The following is an 18,987-nucleotide window of genomic DNA, read 5'->3' as shown; positions in this document are numbered from 1 at the left end:
TCTCAACGTCTACATAAAGCTATGGACCATATTCCTAACTACTATAACAGCATGTTGGCTCGCACACTTCCCAACCTCATGCGCCCTTCTCACCGCGTACTTGAGGAGGGGGCGAATCCTATGAGCATCCCTTATCCTGCGTACGACATGGAGTGGGGGAATTCAATGGCTGAGCGAATTCGAATATTACAAGCAATTTTAAAGATATGCCCCATTCCTGGTACTTATGATGAAGCTTCTACGTATTGACCACGAGTGAACTTATTAGGCGGCTCTCTTCTGGCTAGAGCTCACGAAATGGTAGCCCAGATGCTCGTCTGACCTTCGTACTAACAATGTGTAACATCTTCCACAAAACCCCATCCCGATGCTACAACTCACCAGCTTTTCGCCACTCCTAGTAGGCGAAGTAATGGCCGTTTCCAACCTCTCCGCCTCTTATAGCTCTCTTCCAAGATGTAAATCAACGCCTTTCGACCCCTCTTGGCCTTCGGAAGCGCAATGGTTCAGTTTGAACGCATCTATTGGAGACACATTGATTGCGACCAAGCCAGTGGCGTCTTTGTGCTACACCAGCAACCCATTCAACTCCACTCTATCCTGCTCTGAAGTAGCCGAGAATTGGGGGTTTTCTACATTCCACGCAGAACTACCAGAATCTGTAGATTATCCCGTTTGGGCGAACAATTCTTGCCTCCCACCAAATGCGACCGGTTATGATGAGTCATTGGGTTGCCATATAGGAGGATACCCTCAGTACATCGCAAATGTGACATCCGCCGAGCAGATTGCTACTGCTTTAAAATGGGCTTCTGAGCAGAATATCCGTGTTGTGGTTAAGGGTACCGGACATGACCTTGATGGAGGGTACGGACCAGCATAACTAACATGAATAACACACATTAACTAACATCGATGTAGATCAACTGGCGCTTATTCATTATCTATTTGGACGCACAATTTGAAACAGCTTCGAATAAACGATTCTTGGAAAATCCCTGGTCAGAACGAAAGAGTCCCTGTTCTTATTGCTGGGAGCGGAAACAATTGGGGCGAAGCCTTGGACTTTGCTCTAAAGAATGGCTGGGCTGTTGTCAGTGGTACAGACAAAACCGTCGGCCTTGGGGGCCATGACGCATTGTCGAGTACATACGGCTTGGCAGCAGATCAAATCTTACAAGCAACCGTTGTTACGACAACGGGAGAAGTTTTAATGGCTAATAGCCAGAGTAACGAAGATCTATTCTGGGCTATTCGCGGTGGAGGGGCTGGGCAATACGGCGTAGTGACCGAGTATGTGATGTTAACGTATCCTCAACCCGTGGATATCGTCTCGACAAATATTTACCTCGCGGCTGCCAATCTATCGGATTATCACGATTCGACGATTAACACAACTTGGGATGCTTTTGCCTGCTTGTTGTCTAGCTTTCCTGATCTTCTGGACCGAGGAATAGCTGGCAATGGTACGACAGATTGGTCCAAATCAAGAGGAAGTATGATCCGACTTATACGCTTTATGTCCTCAATGGTGTCGATAGAGAGCTTTGGACGTATGATATGGATGCCGGATATTTGTGTAAAACCGAGAGTTGATATTTCAAAATAAACGTGTTTACGGTATATCGAGAGAAAACAGGAACCTATGTTGGTTGAGTTGGGTCTTTAATTTCTAAATAAGAGTGGAATGTGTAGCATCCGCGTCTGTCATCTGGGATATTATTGATTCACAACCCCTTCGTTCTGACTCGGATCTGTTTCCGACGATTTTTTACCTTTCTCGCCAATCCAAATGAAGATGACTACCGCACCGATAGCTGCCCATATAGCAATACTCCATGTCATAGTACCCCATCCAGCTGAATTAACCACGTATCCAGTCCATAACGGTCCGATAACTCCTCCAAGAGCCCAAGCCACGTTGAATAGCCCATAGCCTAGGCCGTACGCGCCATTCTTTCCGAAAACACCAGGTTGTTCGGCCATCTTCGCCTCAATTACGTATGTGATCTCAGCCATGAGAGGAACATTAGCGAATGCTAAAGAGGTGCCCAGAAGAGCAAGTAGGAAACCCAGCAATATCTTATGCTGAATGGTATTCTCGGTAACGAAGCGGAGGCATACAAGCAGAGGTACCGAGAGGCAGAACCCGAAGAGAGCTGGCCACTTGGCACCGTATCGATCTGATGTCCAGCCTATTAAAGGGGAAAGGAAGCCCGGTAGAAATAATGCAAGGAACAGAATACCCGCGGCTGTAGAATTCCAGTCAAATGTACTCTGGACGAACAAAGCCAGTGTAGCATCAAATCCCAGCCTAGCGACGGTTAGCTTCGGTTTTGGCAGCATTATACTGATTGAAGTGGATGTATGTGAACTTACATGATACTAGCTTGAACGAGGAGACCGAATAATGCGCCAAGTAGTCTCGGCGACTTCAAAAGAACCATAGCTTGACGTTTCATACCAGCGGGTTCAATCGGTGTAGTCGCATTCTGGTTAGCTGCGTCTTCCGCTTCGGCTTGCTTTTCTCTAGGTTCATTTTGTTGGGGTTGGCTTTGGCATATTGACACAGGTTCCGAGGTAGAAACATGGGTCTCGATAGGTTCGCTACCATTCTGAGGATTCGCGCGATCAGGGGTGGTGGGCGGAATGGCTGCTTCCACGTCGGGTTGGTTCGCGCCTGTCCTCGACGAATCGGAGCTTTCGTCTTCATCGATCCACTGCCTCGCAACCTTTTTCTCGACCATTAAAAGCCGTAGTAAGATGTCCACTAGAACGACGCCAAAGGCGATATAATAAACGGCAAAATATCCTGCGGCACTATAAACTGCCCCGCCTATAACGGGCGCAACGAGTAATCCCACACTCATAGATATACCGACATATCCCATGGCAACTCCAGCGGCACCTTGCATAGTATCAACAAGAAGTGCACAACCCGCGCTCCATACAACGGCCGCGGTTATTCCCTGGAGGATTCTTCCTAGTACTAACAAGCCGATTGAGTTACCGAAACATAACAGCAGAGTCGACGCGGCCAGCGCGATAAGACCGATGAGTAAAGGCCATCGTCGTGATGACGAGTGATCGGCGTATATACCAGCGAAGGGGGCGCCGACGAATATAGCGACGCTATAACAGGCTAGTAGGATAGAAGTCCAATGTTGAACCTGATCCTCCGGGATACCGACTTGGACGGTAAGCGAAAATGGGATAACTGGAACGATCAACCCGTAAAAGAAGATGTCGGTGAAGAAGGCTAAGTTTACTATTATTCCACATGTCAGTACACTTAGTTGTTATAAGATAGACTATTTAGAATTGTCGATTTCGGTACGGACCAGTGAGGAGTATGAAGGTCGTTGATGACCGGACGGAGAGGAAGAAAGGGGGTTTACAAGCCGAATCCTTCCGAGTCCCGGAGAAGAATTGCCGGGCCTGGCTGTAAAATCCCATGTCGACTCTTCTCTTATACGATGGTAAGTTATAATTAGGATAAATATTATGGAATGGAAGCCATTATATAAAATCTATGAGAAAAGAAATATTATATTGAACCTAGGACATCCATTCACGGATCTACATGACATTAGCAAAATCTTTTCGCCAAGTCTTTAATTGTCCCATCCGTGAATTAGACTGGGAGTGAGGAGCCCGCGGGGTCCGGGTGAGGCGGTCTCCTGTTTACTGTGACAGTAACATTACCTGCAGACTTCAGCATAGTGGTAATGCATGACCGCTTGCTTCGCCGGTGACTCAACTACCTATATGATGAAAATCTGCTCGGTTTGATGCCATTGAATTCCAATTAAGATCTGGTATTGGATCGGGAACTAACGAGTAAGTGACTTAATATTGTGACGTATACAAACTGCGAGAGTAATATACTAAGAACGATGCGAGATGCTTCCTACTAATCAATCATTTGTACTTTTTATCATGATATTGATCCTTGAATTAAAACCACTGATTAATGGGTTGTAAAAGTTGAAAACGGAGAGAGATTTAAACATCACGGAATCTTCTAGTTGCATACCGTCATAAAAGATATTGCTATCTGTTAATACCACTATAACAAGTAAGTTTTAAGCTGCATTGTCGGACCCACCTATGATCCACTAAAACTTTTTCTCCTTACTGCGTGCGAGGCTAACAAACTAACATTCTATTCTATTTATTTTCCAACTCAGAGCTCATTGTTTATTTTCTTGTTTATCATATCGTCACCGATACCGTCGGCATTTGATGATTTTGATAAATATAGTGATCCACGCCAATCATGCCTGAAGCAACCTCCCATACCGAGGAGTTCTCCGTCCTACCAATCTCCATACCACCTCTCCCATCATTCCCCGTCAAGGCGATACACTACCTTTATATACGAAGAAATGCTCCCAAGATACCAACACCCGATGACTCCCGAAGTCTTTTCATAGCCAATGTCCCAAGCGACAGCACTGAATTCCACTTCAGAGTGTTGATTGCTGGTTTAATCGGAGCTGGTAAATTCGAGAGCATGACGTTCGAAAATGAAAAGAAACCCTCCAGATCTTCCCACGAACCAGCCCAAGCGATAAGACTAGCAGCGCATAGAAAGAGGAAGAGAGGCGATGACGAATCGCAGCGCGAAAGAGAAGAAATTGCCGCCGAGTTACCATCCATGTGGAATCGGCAAATATATCGAAGTGGAAGCTCTGGCGTTGCCTTGTTGGTTGATGATAGGGCTGTCGAGCTAGTCCTAAAAGCTGTGAAGAAGCTCAAGAAACCAAAGGATTATCCGATCTGGGGAGACGGCATCGGTGACAAGGCAGAATTTCTGGGCTCGGAGTGGCTCAAAGAACATAACAAATTGTCTTACCCAGGCAACGATGTGATTCAAGCTACGATGGACGCCTACTTTACCGTATTCAATCGCAAAGAAAGAGAAGCAGAGCAGCTTGCGAAGAGGTTGCGCAACGAACCAGACGAAGATGGCTTTGTTACAGTCACGCGAGGTGGTCGGGCTGCTCCTGCTAGCAGAGATGAAGCCGAGGAAGCCAAACAAAAGATGCTCGAGAGGCAACAAAAGAAGAAGGACGAGATGACCGATTTCTACCGATTCCAAATGCGCGAGAAGAGGAAGGCTGAACAAATCGAAATACTGAAGAAGTTTGAAGAGGACAAGAAGAGGGTACAGGCCATGAAAGAGAAACGAGGAAAATTCAGGCCCGAAACTTGAAGTTGGATTATTCAGCTTCGGTTCGATCAATGTTTAGCTTAGGCTGACCCTCACAATCGTCGATAAGACATGCCGCCATAACCGACTCTTCACAGACCTACCTGAAGGTACATTAGGTAAGTCTTGATTTTATGATACTCTCCTTGCTAAATGATGACGAGCACGGGGCCAGCGAAAGCTATCGGGTCCGGATTTCCGGATATCCAACAGCGCATGCCGATAAAAACCGTGTTATAATATATATCTTCTCAAACTTGTCTGAAAGCATTCATCATACTCCTACAATAATCGCGGTATAGCAAATAGTATTTTACTGATATTATTAGTAGATATCTTCGGCCTACAAAGAAACATACGAGAAATAACTGTTACATACTAGTTAGGGAATCACGTTTCCTAGATGCCGCTCAAAGGGCGTCGATGTCACACACGAAGGCGATAATAAGCCGTTAGGAGCTTCGCGACGTTCAATCCCGAAAACGAGACATCTTTCGCATTGCGCGTCCGAATTCGCTGTCGTGATATCCTCAACCGGATATATAGCGGACGTTGTTGGGGAAGTCCGACCAACACACAATTAAAGAATCCTTACATAGAAATGACGATAACCTCTATCCAACAAAGCCCTACTATTTTAACACAATGTTATTTCGTGAAATTTGATTTCAAACCTAATATATACAAATCCTAAATTTATTGACAAAAAAGGAAAATGAATGCGAGGTAATTAGGTGATTGGGCCGATATTCGCATTCGATTAAGCTATTCGGTCCCGGCGGCAGCAACATGCTTAAAATCCCAGCACTATCTTCATCAATCTTTAGATCTCATTGACGGGAATTTTTAGAATCCTTCTAACACGCTACCTGATCTATAATATCGGTTTATTCGGCGAACTAAAAGATTACAAATTCGAAAAATAGGGCAAGCGTGGGCATGTTCCAGGTAGGACGATTTAAAAAAGGCCCAAAGAACTCCTAAATTATTACAGGTGATCTGTGACGTCGGTTGCCGATCAACTCCTTATTAATCTGTCTTCATATGCGTGTTGGTCGTTAAATCTCGGAGTCTACACCAATAATAAAAGCCGATGAAACGCGCTGAGAATTTCCTTCCCGTGTTCTTCATGCGGTGTACATTCAACACTCAGGCTTCTTAGATATTCCCTCTATGAAACATGCTTACGCCCCTGCACCCCGGTTTCACTGGGGTCCATTTGTTATGGGGAGAGAGGCGGATGTATGATTTACAGGGGGGGATGCTTAGTTGGGGGCCAAAGATCCTACACTTGGATCTTTTACGGCAAAGAATGGAACCATTCGATGCAGGTTCCAAGAGACGGAGAGACAAGGCATCCAGCCTCAAGCAAGGGTAAATGTGGTACAGCCCTATGACTCTCATGCTATTGACGGGATATGTATGCGAGGCATTCCCTCATCCCATGTGGCGCGCGATTGACGGTACTATTGCTTTCTTTTCTTCCTTCGCTCGCTTTAACTATACGGCAAACGGCAACACTGGAAATTCACACTCGTTACGACTATTTCTCTGATAGATATTTGATGAATGACGACACATTGCGCGTAGGGGAAGGGCGTCCGCGATGGACAGTCTTAATTTCGGGAAGTCTCTTGGCGGCGACAGTGGATGGAGACAGGCCGCCAAGGTCAATTGTACTATCCTCGTATGCATGTCAATCACCTTGATCGGATGTTTGATATCAGCTGCGACTAGGGGCGATGGTTTATACAGCGCGTATTTCTTTTACGAAGGCCAATGCGATGGAGGGGGTAGTGTGCCGAATATCAACTTGATATTGCATTTAGTCATCAACATCGTGTCGACACTTGTGGTAAGTATTCTAATCTATCGAAATTTTATTCTCTTAGTTCATATGCACTAACTAAAGCGATAGTAAGTGACATCCAAACCTGATATAATATTTTAGGGATATATTGTGTTGACCTTGATACCGCAGGCTAGCATCAAGCAACTTCTTCATGCAAGTTTTAAATTCGCCCTCGAGGGAAGAAGTAAACACGGCTCATTTCAAAGGCTCCTGGATGGGAATTGGTATTCCTTCAGTTCGTAATGCGTTCATGGTATCAAGATTCAAGACTTGGTCTTGGGCCTGTTTGCTTATTAGTTCTATCCCACTCCATCTCATCTTTAACTCTACGATATTCCAAGTAGACCGTAAGTAATAGCCGCCCGCCTTCACCCACTCCCATGGGAGGAGCAATTATGTTAAGGTCCAGGAGGTGTCGGTTTCGATGCCTTTTACAAAGATTAACGACTATCAAGAGAATGATATTAACTCTTATCACCGCAGAGAGGGATTCTGATTTCCATTTAACTATTGCCACGGAAGATTTCCTCAACGGAGGGCCTTACTATGCTCCTGGAGGGAGCTTGCTCCAACCCGGTTTCGATGTGTGGTACACCCACGAAAACTTAATAACAGAATCCATATACAACAACATTAGCGACTTCAACATAGCATCACGAGAATATGGTTTCCCCGTAAACCTCACAGATTATGCCTCAAAGGACACTGCCGTCATGAAGAATATATCGGATACAGCATTAAAAGCGAGTGGATGGAATAGATTAGAGACGGGCGAATGCAAGCAAGAATATATTGATTGCGGCGGACTAAAGTACCACCGCGACTTGGTTTTGGTCGTCGATAAGCCTGGTGGCTGGATACGAAACGATACGTGGCACCTCATGGACAACCAAACAAAATATTGGGACACTTATATCCCGGCGGATAAGCCAAATAACCTATTTTTCGGCACGCAATGCGTCATGGCCGCTTCCCGCTCTGACAACGAGCCGACGCAGTGTGTGAACACCTGTTTAGAAGCACTTGGATACTATAGTACCGAACTCGACTATTCGGTTTCTATGTTTGCCGGTGAAACTGGATGGCAATACCCTTTCATACAAAAGTACATGGAAAAGGAAGTGAATGGAACCTCCAACGGGGAATACACTACGTATAACATAACTGCCGGCAGCGCCCTTACCTCCGGTTTGCAACCAGGCGCGCTGAACTTAACGGTGAAATACTGCCTTGCCGAACCCCTCGATAGGGTTTGTCATATCGGGCTCTCACCTACGCTTCTACTCGCAGTTACTATATGCGTTATCTTCAAAACCGGCACAGCTATTGTGGTCACTGTCGTACTAGCCCGTCAGAACCACTCCCCGTTGGTCACACTCGGAGATGCTATGGAATCCTTTATTGAAAAACCAGATGCTACTACTGCGGGAATGTCCACGATAGGACAGTCTGAGATCCGGAGAGCTATGCGGAGCGGCTCATCTTTCCTCTCACCTGGCCCGAGGCAATGGCAAGCGTTGCGAAGACGCCGATGGTCCGTCGTGCCTAAGTCAGTTTGGGCAACTAGTTACCTTCTATTCATTATTGGTATCAGCATATGCAGCTTCTTCGTCAACAGCGTAATTGAAGGGGGCGGTTTGTAAGTGTCTAACCCCTTCGCCCTAAACGATTAGCAATTTCCTTCTAACCGTGGAATTCTTAGGTTCGGCTCATTCATGGAAAGCGATGAAAACGCCTTCATCGACATTCCGACCACATTTGTGAATGGCGTGTTACTTGCTAACAGCCCACAACTACTTCTTTCGTTTTGCTACCTCGCGTATAATAACCTGTTCACTCGGCTTCAAATGGCGCGAGAATGGGCCATGTTCAGCCAAGGGTACCACGCATTGCGCGTTACGGATCCTAAGGTATGTTGACGTCAACCACGAGTGCTTCAGAAAAATGCTGACTGAGTAGGGTGATCAATATTCTACATACCGACTTCAGCTACCTTATAAGTATAGTATACCTCTTATGGGTGTTAGCATATTTCTTCACTGGTTACTCTCTAATACCATTTATGTATTCATATCAATGGGAGGTAAGTACCATTTTCATCGACACACATGCCAATCTTACTATTAAGTAAGATAATCACTAGAACCTCTTACTAATTAACTACTAGGTTACTTCGGAACCAGCGAATTCCTCGCCTCAAACCTTGTCGACCCTACTTTACCACCCAGTACTGCCGTGGCAGTCGGTTTCTCAGGCCTCTCCCTAGTAGCCTTACTATCAGTCTCATGCTTCTTAATTTTAATTCCCTTTTTCCTAAGCTTTAAAAAGCTTCCGTCCAACATGGTCATCGTAGGAAGTAATTCGCTAGCACTATCCGCCGCATGTCACGTCCCGAGCCTATCCAACGCTGTTCCCAGCAAATTCAAAGCAGATCCTTCACCAGGGTCTTCGAAAATTGACCTTCCCTCGGCCCCGCGATCCCCGGAACAATCGCGTATCCTTCTTGCAGGCGATGCGGCTTACGCCGATGAGAGCTTCGAGATGCAACATCTTAGGGCCAAACCTATTAGCCGTATCTCATCAAACCGTTCGATGTCTTCTAAGGGACTTCTAGTACCTGAGCGCAGTAGTGAGGATAGCCTTGAGGAAGGGGAAGAGGAGGAACTAGGGAGAAGTCAGTTCACGAAGCTTGCGAGAAGCAAGATACGATGGGGCATCGTGAAGATGCCGCCTGAATGGCACGCTGAATACGATAATGACGCAGGACCCGTGGAACATCTCAGCTTCGGTGTTGAGGAGGACGATGTTCAGCCCCCTGAAGTAGGGGATTTGTATGCGTGATGAAGATAAGGCGACATGTGAGAGCATTCTATCACGACATATTTTTCATCTCCAACACGCTCCGCTGGCCCGTCCTCGGCATTCATCAAAAGCTAAGGGTGTCAAAAATTTTAGACGTGATTCCATTTGGCTCGATTGGTGTCGCCCTTTTTTTTTTCTTCCCGTATGCGGAAGAAATGCGGAATACCACGAGGGAATTAGGTAATCCGCTAAGTGTTGACCCACGATGGACTCGGACTTTTCGGAGTTGGCGCCCGGTTGCTGTCAACTTAACTCCTATTATACACCAGTCTAGCGGTTACAAACGGTTCTTTTCGGAATTACCTCCGACATGGATTTAAGAGAATCACAACTTCGACTCTCTTATACATGCCTAGGTATATGCCAACGAACCAAGGCATCCTGCGATTTAAAGGAAAGTTGCCTGATCGTCTCAATTAATCGAATGACGGCACAAGTCAAACTTTCATCCAATTTAGACGAGTTTGACATGAATATGGCGAGTCATTCAAGTGGATCCACAGCATTTACACTTTTGACTACCCGAGACGTTATGCAATCTCGTTGAGGCTCGAACCGAAAGTTAATATTATGAAACCCACTTAGACGACGAGCCGAACATCGACTACTGAACGTTATATAATACTTACGGAGAATTTCTAACTAGACTAATTTCACGAGGGACGTCATATAGAATTTATACATTTGTGGATATTTAATATAGTCGCTAGAAGGACTATTTGACATATGATGCATCTACATACCGTGTAAGATAATTAGTGTATACAATTGGAGGAATTGAAATAGAGTTGAGATTCGAGGCGGCATATATGGTACGAATGTATAAGCGAACAAATATAAAAGGATCTACCCACAACTCAATTACAGACGTTAGACTTAAAAAGGCTCCTCCTCATCGTGAGAATCATACTGAAATGAGGAAAATTGTACATAATATCTTTTCAAACAAATCCTGCTAAATACCAGTGTGACATCACAAATCTACTAGGTATTGGAGAATATGATCAGTAGTATAAAATAAAATTGAGGAGGAGACATTTTATGCCATACCATGTACATACCCATGAAGCCGAAATACGAAAAATACGCCACCCAATTGAGGATATCGTCCTCTGTCAATTAGTAGAACATTCTTTTTCAGATAGTTGTTTCACGAAGGTGAGCAAGAAAAAAAAAAATCAATCTGCAAAAATCGGAACAGGGGGTAAGCTCCCCACATCCTGGATTGGATTGGTGGGTCTACCCGGTCTAGATCATGCATAGCCCGCATGGTCTTACGGGGATTAAATCCTAAGACGGTTAAACCCCAATTCGAGATCCGTCCCAGAGATTTTTATACTATTCCACTAAGAGAAAGAAGTGGATCTAATGGGGTAAGGATGTGTTCGCCATTGCCAATTTTTTCTCTCTTCTTGCTCACGCTCATCTCTCCCCGCGCCCCCCGATCGAGCAGGAAGCAGGAGCCGGCAGGTTTAATTCTATTCTAGTTTTGGTTGTTGTCGCGTACTTTGTCGTAATGTGCTCCGTACAGTACAATTAATGCAATGCAATTGCTGCAATCAAGGTTGTATTATACATTCTTGCATAAAGAACAGCAGTTCGTCACTCGCGGGAATATCCTCGAGGTGCATGACAAACCATTATTTTATTATTTCATCTACCAGTTAGATAAAAGGAATATTCGGCCTGGTATCCGATGGTTGCTTACCATATACATAATTCAAATTCTCTTCTTGCATGCGTTGGACTAATTTTTTTTTTTTTGCTTATTTCGCTGTCTCTGGTACCTTTTATAATGTAGTACACCGTATTATTACTGTGTAAGTCAAAGCTCATCGTCAATCGTCAATCTGTTACCATTTTTATCTTTTCGAGATCTTGGAAAACACAGCATGGCTAGACTACCATGGCCCTCTTTTCAATGTCGATCAGTGATATCTAAGATTTCATCAGCAATTATTATTTGACGTAAAGATATAAGCTGTGTAAGCAACAAATTTCAAACAACAGAGTGTTCGTCCAACACACACACACATGCACACACATGGGAGACGGAGTATTTTTTAAATGATGATAAGGCAAAAATGAACTAGTGGCTAAGCTGAAGACCTTTAGTTGGGGATAAAGCGCTGTACACTAATAGGCAAGAAGCACTTGGATGTAGGATGGTGGCACCGCGTCTTCTCATTCGAGCAAGTATCGTATCGTAGTGTACTTTCCCGTACTTTCTTCCAAGTTATCCTGACAACTGGTACCTACCATGTTCGAATCCAGTTCTTAATTATTCTTAATTAGGTAGCGGTTGCTGTAGTGGTCCTGTACCGATTCAGCTCCTTCCAATTGATTTTCTCGTTTCCGATACTACCGTATGTATGCATATACCTGGTCAGGTACCTACCGAGACTACCCTACCCACCTGCCTCCGAGCGGCGATCAAGGTTCCTCCCCTTCCACCTTCCACTCGTTTGGATTTTGACAACCTTACCCTTACCTTAGTATCGTTGCACCTAGATTTGCACTTTCACTACTTTGACTGTTACTTCCACTTCCATTTACACTTCTACTAACACAACCTTGTCTTGTCTTGTCTTGTCTTGTCTTGCCTTACCCTCTTTACACTTACACCACACCACCTTTTTTTCCTTTCCCTCCCCCCTCTCTCGTTGCACTGGTCCGGCCATTCTTAGACACGGCAAGGTGGGCGAAGTGGTACACCATTCTACCTATTTTTCTTACTTCCAGTTCTTCCTCCTAATATTTTTGCGGGATTCACCTGCACCTCGGTGTAGTGGTGTATATTTTGAGTCGGCTAGAGAGATAGAGGCACGAGACGAGATCGGAAGCTTACCTCGTGAGGGGAGTCGACCAATTCTCCATCCTCTACTTTCTTTTTGGATATTTTCCTTTTCCCTACTACTCCTCCGACTTCTGATCGAACACGAATACCACAACCCGCAACGCTTGGAGGATGCATGTGTCAAAGCATCTCTTAATCTTCCCGTTATAGAACTGGAATAATGCGAGTTGCGATACGGGAGCAGTTAGCGGCACTTGTGCTGCTCGCTGTACTCGTCGCTCTCGCTATTGTTTCTATACCTACATGGATCTTTGTGAATCGCTTCGTCGTAGGAGTTGAGACCAGTGGTCTTTCTTTAACCGCGTCTCTTAAGGCGGCCCAAGTCGCTTCCGAGATTGAACTGATTCAGACAACATGCAACCATATAGCCACGAGATTACTCCTCCAGGACGTTCTTCTAGCCTTTTACCGCGGCAATGCTTCCCAGAATCTTTGGGATCAGGCTACTCTCGATATTCAAAGCGCTCTCATCTCTCGCACGGGCATCTCTGCCAATCTCCTACAAGCAAGACTCTATTCGCGAAATGAAACTGGCGATCAACAACAAGGACTTCTTAGCATCACTGGAGCTAATATCTCCGAAGTCAGACTACCGTACGAGGCGTCCGACGGATCTCAAGCCGTCTTAGGCGATAGCGCTTCGGGCTTTCCTCCCATGTTGTATCCAAACATAACCTATTACAATTCCACGGACCCTGATCCAGCCTATCCAGGCCATACAGCTGTCGTAGCCAGGCCTTTTCCGGATATTCGTATCGACTCAAGTGTGGATGGGATGGTGTTGGGACCACTAGTTATTAACGAAACATACGCCCTACTCTCACTAACAATCCCCATTCGCGATAATCAAGACGACGACATAATACTTGGGTATATGACGACCGTTGCCGAAGCCACGTCGCTCATTACCATTGCTAGTTCGAAAGAAGGTTTAGGCGATACTGGTTCCGTTTTGATTATTGGCCCTTCAACCGGATGGAATCGATTTAGCAAATTTAACTTGCCCGCAAACGCTAGTCACGATGCGGCATCCAACTTTTCGAATGTCGATGTCAATTTCGTTCTACCACCGCGACCGATGAAAGGTCAAACCGATCGACATACCTTGCATAATTATGCTTCTGGCAATTACGACCAACCATTCAAAATCTCCCAATATGATGCAGCATATAAAGCTTTCACCAACCGAAATCGCGCAGTCAACAACGCTAGTAGCTTGCTTTCAACGAAAAACGAGCAGGGCATTGATGTGGCAGTTGGATTTGCTCGACCGCAAACCACTTTGGTAAATTGGACGCTCATTGTGGAACAGGACAAGTCCGAAGCGTATATCCCGATTGACACACTTCAGCATATACTCCTTGCGTGTGTATTCGGAACGGTTGGACTTACACTCCTCTTGGTAATCCCATGCGCCCATCTAAGCGTTTTGCCTATTCGGAGATTAAAGGCTGCGACCGAGAAATCCATTGCTCCACCTGGTTACGATGATTATCTGGACGATCTCGACTACGATGAAGATGACGAGGAGCGACAAGGATCAGGCGGTGGGAGTCGAAAATCGGGTAATGGGACTATTATTCGACTAAGAAGATTCATTCGGAGACATACGCGATCAATGATCTCCCCGTCCGTTCACGACAGCGAACCCAGAAGGCGGATTTTTAAGATTCCTGGAAAAGTCAACGATCGCAAGCATTATGTCACAGACGAACTTACGGAATTAACCACAACTTTTAACGAGATGAGCGAGGAACTTTTAAGACAATATACTTCTTTGGAAGACAAAGTTGCCGAACGAACACGAGAACTTGAAATTAGTAAAAAGGCAGCCGAGGCCGCCAATGAGAGCAAGACTTTGTTCATCGCCAATATTTCCCACGAACTTAAAACGCCTCTGAACGGTATTCTGGGTATGTGCGCGGTTTGCATGGAAGAAGATGACTTGTTGCGGATTAAGCAATCTCTGAAAACGTTATACAAGTCTGGTGACTTATTGTTACACCTTCTTGAGGACCTGCTGAGTTTCTCAAAGAACCAAATTGGCCAGCAATTGAGTCTGGAAGAAAGAGAATTCCGACTAGGAGACATCCGATCGCAAGTTGCAACGATTTTCGACAAGCAAGTTCGTGAAGGCGCAATTGACTTTTCAGTTGCTTTCCTGGGTACCGAACCCGATATGAGCCCTAGTCCCGATCGAGTGGAATTGGATCAGAGACTTCCAGCAATCGGCCCCTTGGGGACCGGTAGGCTAAAGGATATGTGTCTATGGGGTGACCAGCATCGAATTTTGCAAGTGCTCATCAATCTTGTGAGCAACAGTCTTAAATTCACGCCGCCGGGAGGAAAAGTTTCTGTCCGGATAAGGTGTCTACGAGAAATCGAAGCGCCTTTCGACGTTAGTAGAAGTTCATCCTTATCCAAAACTGGATCCAGTCGTCCAGGCAGGAGTAGACACAGGATGGGCTCAGGATCAAATAAGTCTAAGAGCTCAAATGAGATCTCGACCTCTCAGACCCAATTTAAAGGGACTGGCACAGCGCTGTCGATTAATCCTTTAGACCCTAAAGTTGCGCCCCACGTACGCATACGTGAGAGGTCGCCAACGCCGCCTCCGCCCAGCGCGAAATCATTTCTTTTCGAATTCGAAGTAGAGGATACCGGACCAGGTATTCCCGACCATATGCAGCAACGGGTTTTCGAACCATTCGTCCAGGGAGATCTTGGCCTCAGTAAAAAGTTCGGAGGAACTGGTCTGGGCTTGAGTATCTGTCAACAGTTGGCAAACCTCATGGGAGGAAGTATTACGCTTAAGAGTGCTGTTGGTGTTGGTACAACTTTTACTATGCAAATTCCTCTGAAGTATACCAAGGATAGGTAAGAAAATGTGATTTTCGAGCATCTGCGTTGATAATCGGCTAACAATATTGGGTTTAGGGCTTCGAGTACAGCTTCAAGCAGTGTTAATTCACGACCACCAAGTATAAGCAGCTCAGCGGACGGCGATGCGCGAAAGAATTCTCTTACATTAACACAGACCACGGCGGGTGCTAAAGCCAACGTGCTTGATCAGCAGCCACGCCTGGTTGGGTTGAGCCAGCCTTTCTTCGCTACGAATCCCGGTACAAAGATAGAACCATCCCCAGATGATCGAATGAAAGCCATAGAGATGGCCAAAGAAAGCAAAGGCGACGGAAAGCTTCGAGTTCTCGTTGCTGAGGATAATCCCACCAATATCGAAGTTGTCAGCAGGATGTTAAAATTGGAAGACGTATACGACGTAACCATCGCGAAAGATGGACAAGAAGCATACGAACTTGTCAAGGTGAATATGGAGAACAACCTCTACTTCGACTTGATCTTCATGGACATCCAAATGCCCAATCTCGATGGCCTTCAGAGCACTCGTCTCATCCGAAAGATGGGGTATTCAGCACCGATTGTCGCCTTAACAGCGTTTTCGGAGGAGAGCAATATTAAAGACTGCATGGAATCTGGAATGAACGAGTTCTTAAGCAAGCCTATTCGCCGGCCAGCACTCAAGCAGGTTCTTAAGAAGTTCGCCACGATCCCCGAAGAACCGGAGACAGCGTCTCAATTAACACGAAAAAGTACACCCGAGAAAGGCGAGCGTCCCATTGTAGGCCACTCACCGAATGGGGACACCACCTCTCGACCAGCAATCATAAAATCCGACTCCAAGGACCATTCAATTGTGAATGGAACACATCCAACTGCGGATATAACGTGCTAACGTTATTTTAAAATATCACTATCATATACGTCCACATCGATACTTACTATATACACCGACGAGTCACAATATTCCTAACATTATCATCGATACCTATCCACCTATATAATCTTGCATTTTTTTATTAGCGGATTTTATTGTCATATTACATGTTATTCATATACTAGTTGTGGACGAGTTACAATTACCTCCACTGCATTCTTACTACGTACAATATTTATACCATCTTTTAAGGAGGCATCAAAACGGAAAGCCACGTAAACGGCGAATTGGGATGATGGGAAACAAAATATCCGGCGAATTTGGTTCAACAACGGCGACGGCGTTTCGACTAGTTTATTTTGCATACGGAATTGATTATGCTGTAAGAAATATATGTACAGCAACCGAGAACACTTCGGCTTTTTCTTTGGCCTATATTGGGTCTGTATTGCACGTTCCCTCTGAGGTGCGAGAACGGGGAATATGTGTGTGATCTATCACTTCGGAGAAAAGGACAGCGCACGAGATTATCAGGATTGGACACGTTTGAATCGGGCATATGACTTCTAGGTCAGAGATTGGAGAAGAAGGAGTTGGAGTCATTCTTCGGAGGGGAGCTGAAGACCAATGGTTACTTGTCTCATGCAAGGGATAAGCCATAGCTGTCGCGTCCCGATGAGGTGTACATATTATGACATATGCAAGTACATGTGTATATAAGCCTCAAGTATTTTGTAATGCATAGCGAATGGATCATGCTCGATCAAATATTGAAACCATTCCATATTTGAAAATCGTAATTTGTTCCTTGTCTTTTCCTGGTTAATATTGAATCAACTTGAAGGGTTCTGTCTTCGGAACCGTGGTTGCGGTACGATTGGATCGTGGGATATGCGAGTGCCGGTCAACTTTGCCGAACCGGTGTAACATTTCCCAAGCGGAGAGCCTATAGTAAGCGTTTCCGGCTTGATCCGGGGAGATCCGATCTTCGGATTGTGGGGTTTAGAATTTCAATATAGTACGAGTATACGTACACTTTTCAACACCAATATTCTAGAATTGCAGGTCACGTACGTCCGATTTTTGCTTTCTCGTGTAAGACAAGACACGGCACGCGGTCGACACGAACACCGAGGGACAAAGGGGAATTTGGAGTCGTCATCTTTTGAATTTCTAAGCTAGGATTCTGGTTTGCTGTGAAGATTTCCTTCTGTACGATACGGACGGGCGGACGGACGTAGATTTGGACTTCCCCTCTTGTGTTGGAATTGCACTTTTTTCTTCTTTATATTGCGCATGAACACACATAACTCGGATTTCTAGAAACAGAAACACCCGTTATCACAGCCCTACAAACCATCCACTAGCTACCCCAAGATCCTCAGAAACAAGTCTCAATATACTAGAAAAAGGTCTTACAAACGCAAAAAGCCACAATGCGTCTCCCCTACGTCTCCACCCCCCCGCCCACCACATCCCCCGATGACGCGGCGATAGTCGAGCGCATCGAGGCTCGTCGTGCCCCACGGCCCTTACAAGCTTTGGATCTGACGCTATTACATTCACCTCCGGTCGCAGATGGTTGGAACTCATTCATGGGCGCAATACGCACGCGCACCACGCTAGACGCCCGGAGCCGGGAATTAGCAATTTGTCGCGTGGCAGTTGTAAACCGAGCATGGTACGAGTGGGCGCACCACGCGCCGCTAGCCCGTGCCGCGGGGGTAAGCGAAGCCGGGTTAGACATCGTAAAACGGGAATTCCTAGTACCTAAAGACGGCGATGAGGAGAAAGCTAGGAAAGGAGCAGAAGATGTTGGATTAGGGGAGAAGGAGTGGGCTGTGCTTAGGTATACGGATGAGATGACTAGGAATGTGCATGTGCCGGATGATGTGTTTGGGGCGTTGGAGAGGGTTTTTGGGGAGAGAGAAGTTGTTGAGGTTACTGCTACTGTGAGTTTTATTTCTTATTTCCTATATCTTTCCTTTTGGTAGGGGCTCTGATCTAGAGTGTTTGGCATCTGTGTCAGTAGGATATAATGACGAGCGGGAAGATTTGAGGGAAAGGGATGAAAAAAAAGAGGAACGAGATCGCCTCGGACAAGACGAAACACGCTGACGAATTCTAGGTCGCTTCTTATAACTGTGTCAGTCGATTCTTGGTTGCCCTTGATGGTAAGTTTTTCATACATTTTATTTTTCTTACGTTACTATTCATGCTGCTACATCTACTACAATATGAAGAGAGTATAGATGTGAGCGAGTTGGTAAGCCGAGAACTTTTCCCGCTAACGAGCCCATACAGTTGGTGAGAGAAACGGTACTGGGCCTGATGATACACCTCCGCATTGATGAGCTTTGGGATGGGTGCACTATTGGAAACTCATTTCTACATATTTAGTATAACCTTGAAGGGGACCCATTAGAGGTTTATAGCTCGGGATACTACTAGCTTACCGACCTTTG

At 45.5% G+C, this 18,987-nt stretch overlaps 6 protein-coding genes across 6 annotated transcripts; 5 read left to right on the top strand and 1 right to left on the bottom strand.

Moving 5' to 3' along the window:
* The first annotated feature begins 62 nt into the window (after positions 1-62).
* F4822DRAFT_223421 (uncharacterized protein) lies at positions 63-1,664 on the top strand. The gene is made up of 2 exons (XM_051454030.1): positions 63-867; positions 922-1,664. Exons 1-2 carry the CDS (start codon positions 368-370, stop codon positions 1,607-1,609), a joined length of 1,188 nt encoding a protein of 395 aa, XP_051315855.1. The 5' UTR covers positions 63-367; the 3' UTR covers positions 1,610-1,664.
* On the bottom strand, positions 1,646-3,945 carry F4822DRAFT_400825 (MFS general substrate transporter). Its single transcript, XM_051457885.1, has 3 exons — positions 3,342-3,945; positions 2,380-3,268; positions 1,646-2,314 (listed from the first exon to the last, which is right to left on the bottom strand). Exons 1-3 carry the CDS (start codon positions 3,454-3,456, stop codon positions 1,720-1,722), a joined length of 1,599 nt encoding a protein of 532 aa, XP_051315854.1. The 5' UTR covers positions 3,457-3,945; the 3' UTR covers positions 1,646-1,719.
* Positions 3,946-5,848, top strand: F4822DRAFT_400823 (ribosomal RNA-processing protein 7-domain-containing protein). Its single transcript, XM_051457884.1, has 2 exons — positions 3,946-5,334; positions 5,548-5,848. Exon 1 carries the CDS (start codon positions 4,280-4,282, stop codon positions 5,216-5,218), a length of 939 nt encoding a protein of 312 aa, XP_051315853.1. The 5' UTR covers positions 3,946-4,279; the 3' UTR covers positions 5,219-5,334; positions 5,548-5,848.
* Positions 5,849-6,720: 872 nt separating this feature from the next.
* Positions 6,721-10,074, top strand: F4822DRAFT_223520 (uncharacterized protein). Its single transcript, XM_051454032.1, has 6 exons — positions 6,721-7,074; positions 7,202-7,414; positions 7,551-8,706; positions 8,770-8,977; positions 9,027-9,150; positions 9,235-10,074. The coding sequence occupies exons 1-6, from the start codon at positions 6,822-6,824 to the stop codon at positions 9,906-9,908; spliced, it is 2,628 nt and encodes an 875-aa protein (XP_051315852.1). The 5' UTR covers positions 6,721-6,821; the 3' UTR covers positions 9,909-10,074.
* A 2,647-nt stretch (positions 10,075-12,721) lies between these two features.
* On the top strand, positions 12,722-16,747 carry F4822DRAFT_223211 (putative histidine kinase SlnCl1). The gene is made up of 2 exons (XM_051454028.1): positions 12,722-15,663; positions 15,724-16,747. Exons 1-2 carry the CDS (start codon positions 12,947-12,949, stop codon positions 16,538-16,540), a joined length of 3,534 nt encoding a protein of 1,177 aa, XP_051315851.1. The 5' UTR covers positions 12,722-12,946; the 3' UTR covers positions 16,541-16,747.
* A 1,284-nt stretch (positions 16,748-18,031) lies between these two features.
* Positions 18,032-18,905, top strand: F4822DRAFT_400810 (AhpD-like protein). Its single transcript, XM_051457883.1, has 3 exons — positions 18,032-18,474; positions 18,651-18,696; positions 18,827-18,905. The coding sequence occupies exons 1-3, from the start codon at positions 18,118-18,120 to the stop codon at positions 18,871-18,873; spliced, it is 450 nt and encodes a 149-aa protein (XP_051315850.1). The 5' UTR covers positions 18,032-18,117; the 3' UTR covers positions 18,874-18,905.
* Positions 18,906-18,987: the final 82 nt, after the last annotated feature.

This window comes from Hypoxylon trugodes, assembly GCF_022578975.1.
Source record: "Hypoxylon trugodes strain CBS 135444 unplaced genomic scaffold F4822scaffold_4, whole genome shotgun sequence".
Classification (NCBI taxonomy): domain Eukaryota; kingdom Fungi; phylum Ascomycota; class Sordariomycetes; order Xylariales; family Hypoxylaceae; genus Hypoxylon; species Hypoxylon trugodes.
This window is presented reverse-complemented; position numbering and strand designations above follow the sequence as displayed.

Coding starts and splice junctions, on each gene's coding strand:
- F4822DRAFT_223421 (XM_051454030.1), top strand. CDS start 368: ATGCTACAACTCACCAGCTTTTCGCCACTCCTAGTAGGCGAAGTAATG. Junction 868..921: donor GGACATGACCTTGATGGAGG/GTACGGACCAGC, acceptor ACATCGATGTAG/ATCAACTGGCGCTTATTCAT.
- F4822DRAFT_400825 (XM_051457885.1), bottom strand. CDS start 3,456: ATGGGATTTTACAGCCAGGCCCGGCAATTCTTCTCCGGGACTCGGAAG. Junction 3,269..3,341: donor GACCTTCATACTCCTCACTG/GTCCGTACCGAA, acceptor GTGGAATAATAG/TAAACTTAGCCTTCTTCACC. Junction 2,315..2,379: donor CTCGTTCAAGCTAGTATCAT/GTAAGTTCACAT, acceptor AACCGTCGCTAG/GCTGGGATTTGATGCTACAC.
- F4822DRAFT_400823 (XM_051457884.1), top strand. CDS start 4,280: ATGCCTGAAGCAACCTCCCATACCGAGGAGTTCTCCGTCCTACCAATC.
- F4822DRAFT_223520 (XM_051454032.1), top strand. CDS start 6,822: ATGGACAGTCTTAATTTCGGGAAGTCTCTTGGCGGCGACAGTGGATGG. Junction 7,415..7,550: donor TACGATATTCCAAGTAGACC/GTAAGTAATAGC, acceptor TTATCACCGCAG/AGAGGGATTCTGATTTCCAT. Junction 8,707..8,769: donor GTAATTGAAGGGGGCGGTTT/GTAAGTGTCTAA, acceptor TGGAATTCTTAG/GTTCGGCTCATTCATGGAAA.
- F4822DRAFT_223211 (XM_051454028.1), top strand. CDS start 12,947: ATGCGAGTTGCGATACGGGAGCAGTTAGCGGCACTTGTGCTGCTCGCT. Junction 15,664..15,723: donor CTGAAGTATACCAAGGATAG/GTAAGAAAATGT, acceptor TATTGGGTTTAG/GGCTTCGAGTACAGCTTCAA.
- F4822DRAFT_400810 (XM_051457883.1), top strand. CDS start 18,118: ATGGGCGCAATACGCACGCGCACCACGCTAGACGCCCGGAGCCGGGAA. Junction 18,475..18,650: donor TTGTTGAGGTTACTGCTACT/GTGAGTTTTATT, acceptor GACGAATTCTAG/GTCGCTTCTTATAACTGTGT. Junction 18,697..18,826: donor ATTCTTGGTTGCCCTTGATG/GTAAGTTTTTCA, acceptor GAGCCCATACAG/TTGGTGAGAGAAACGGTACT.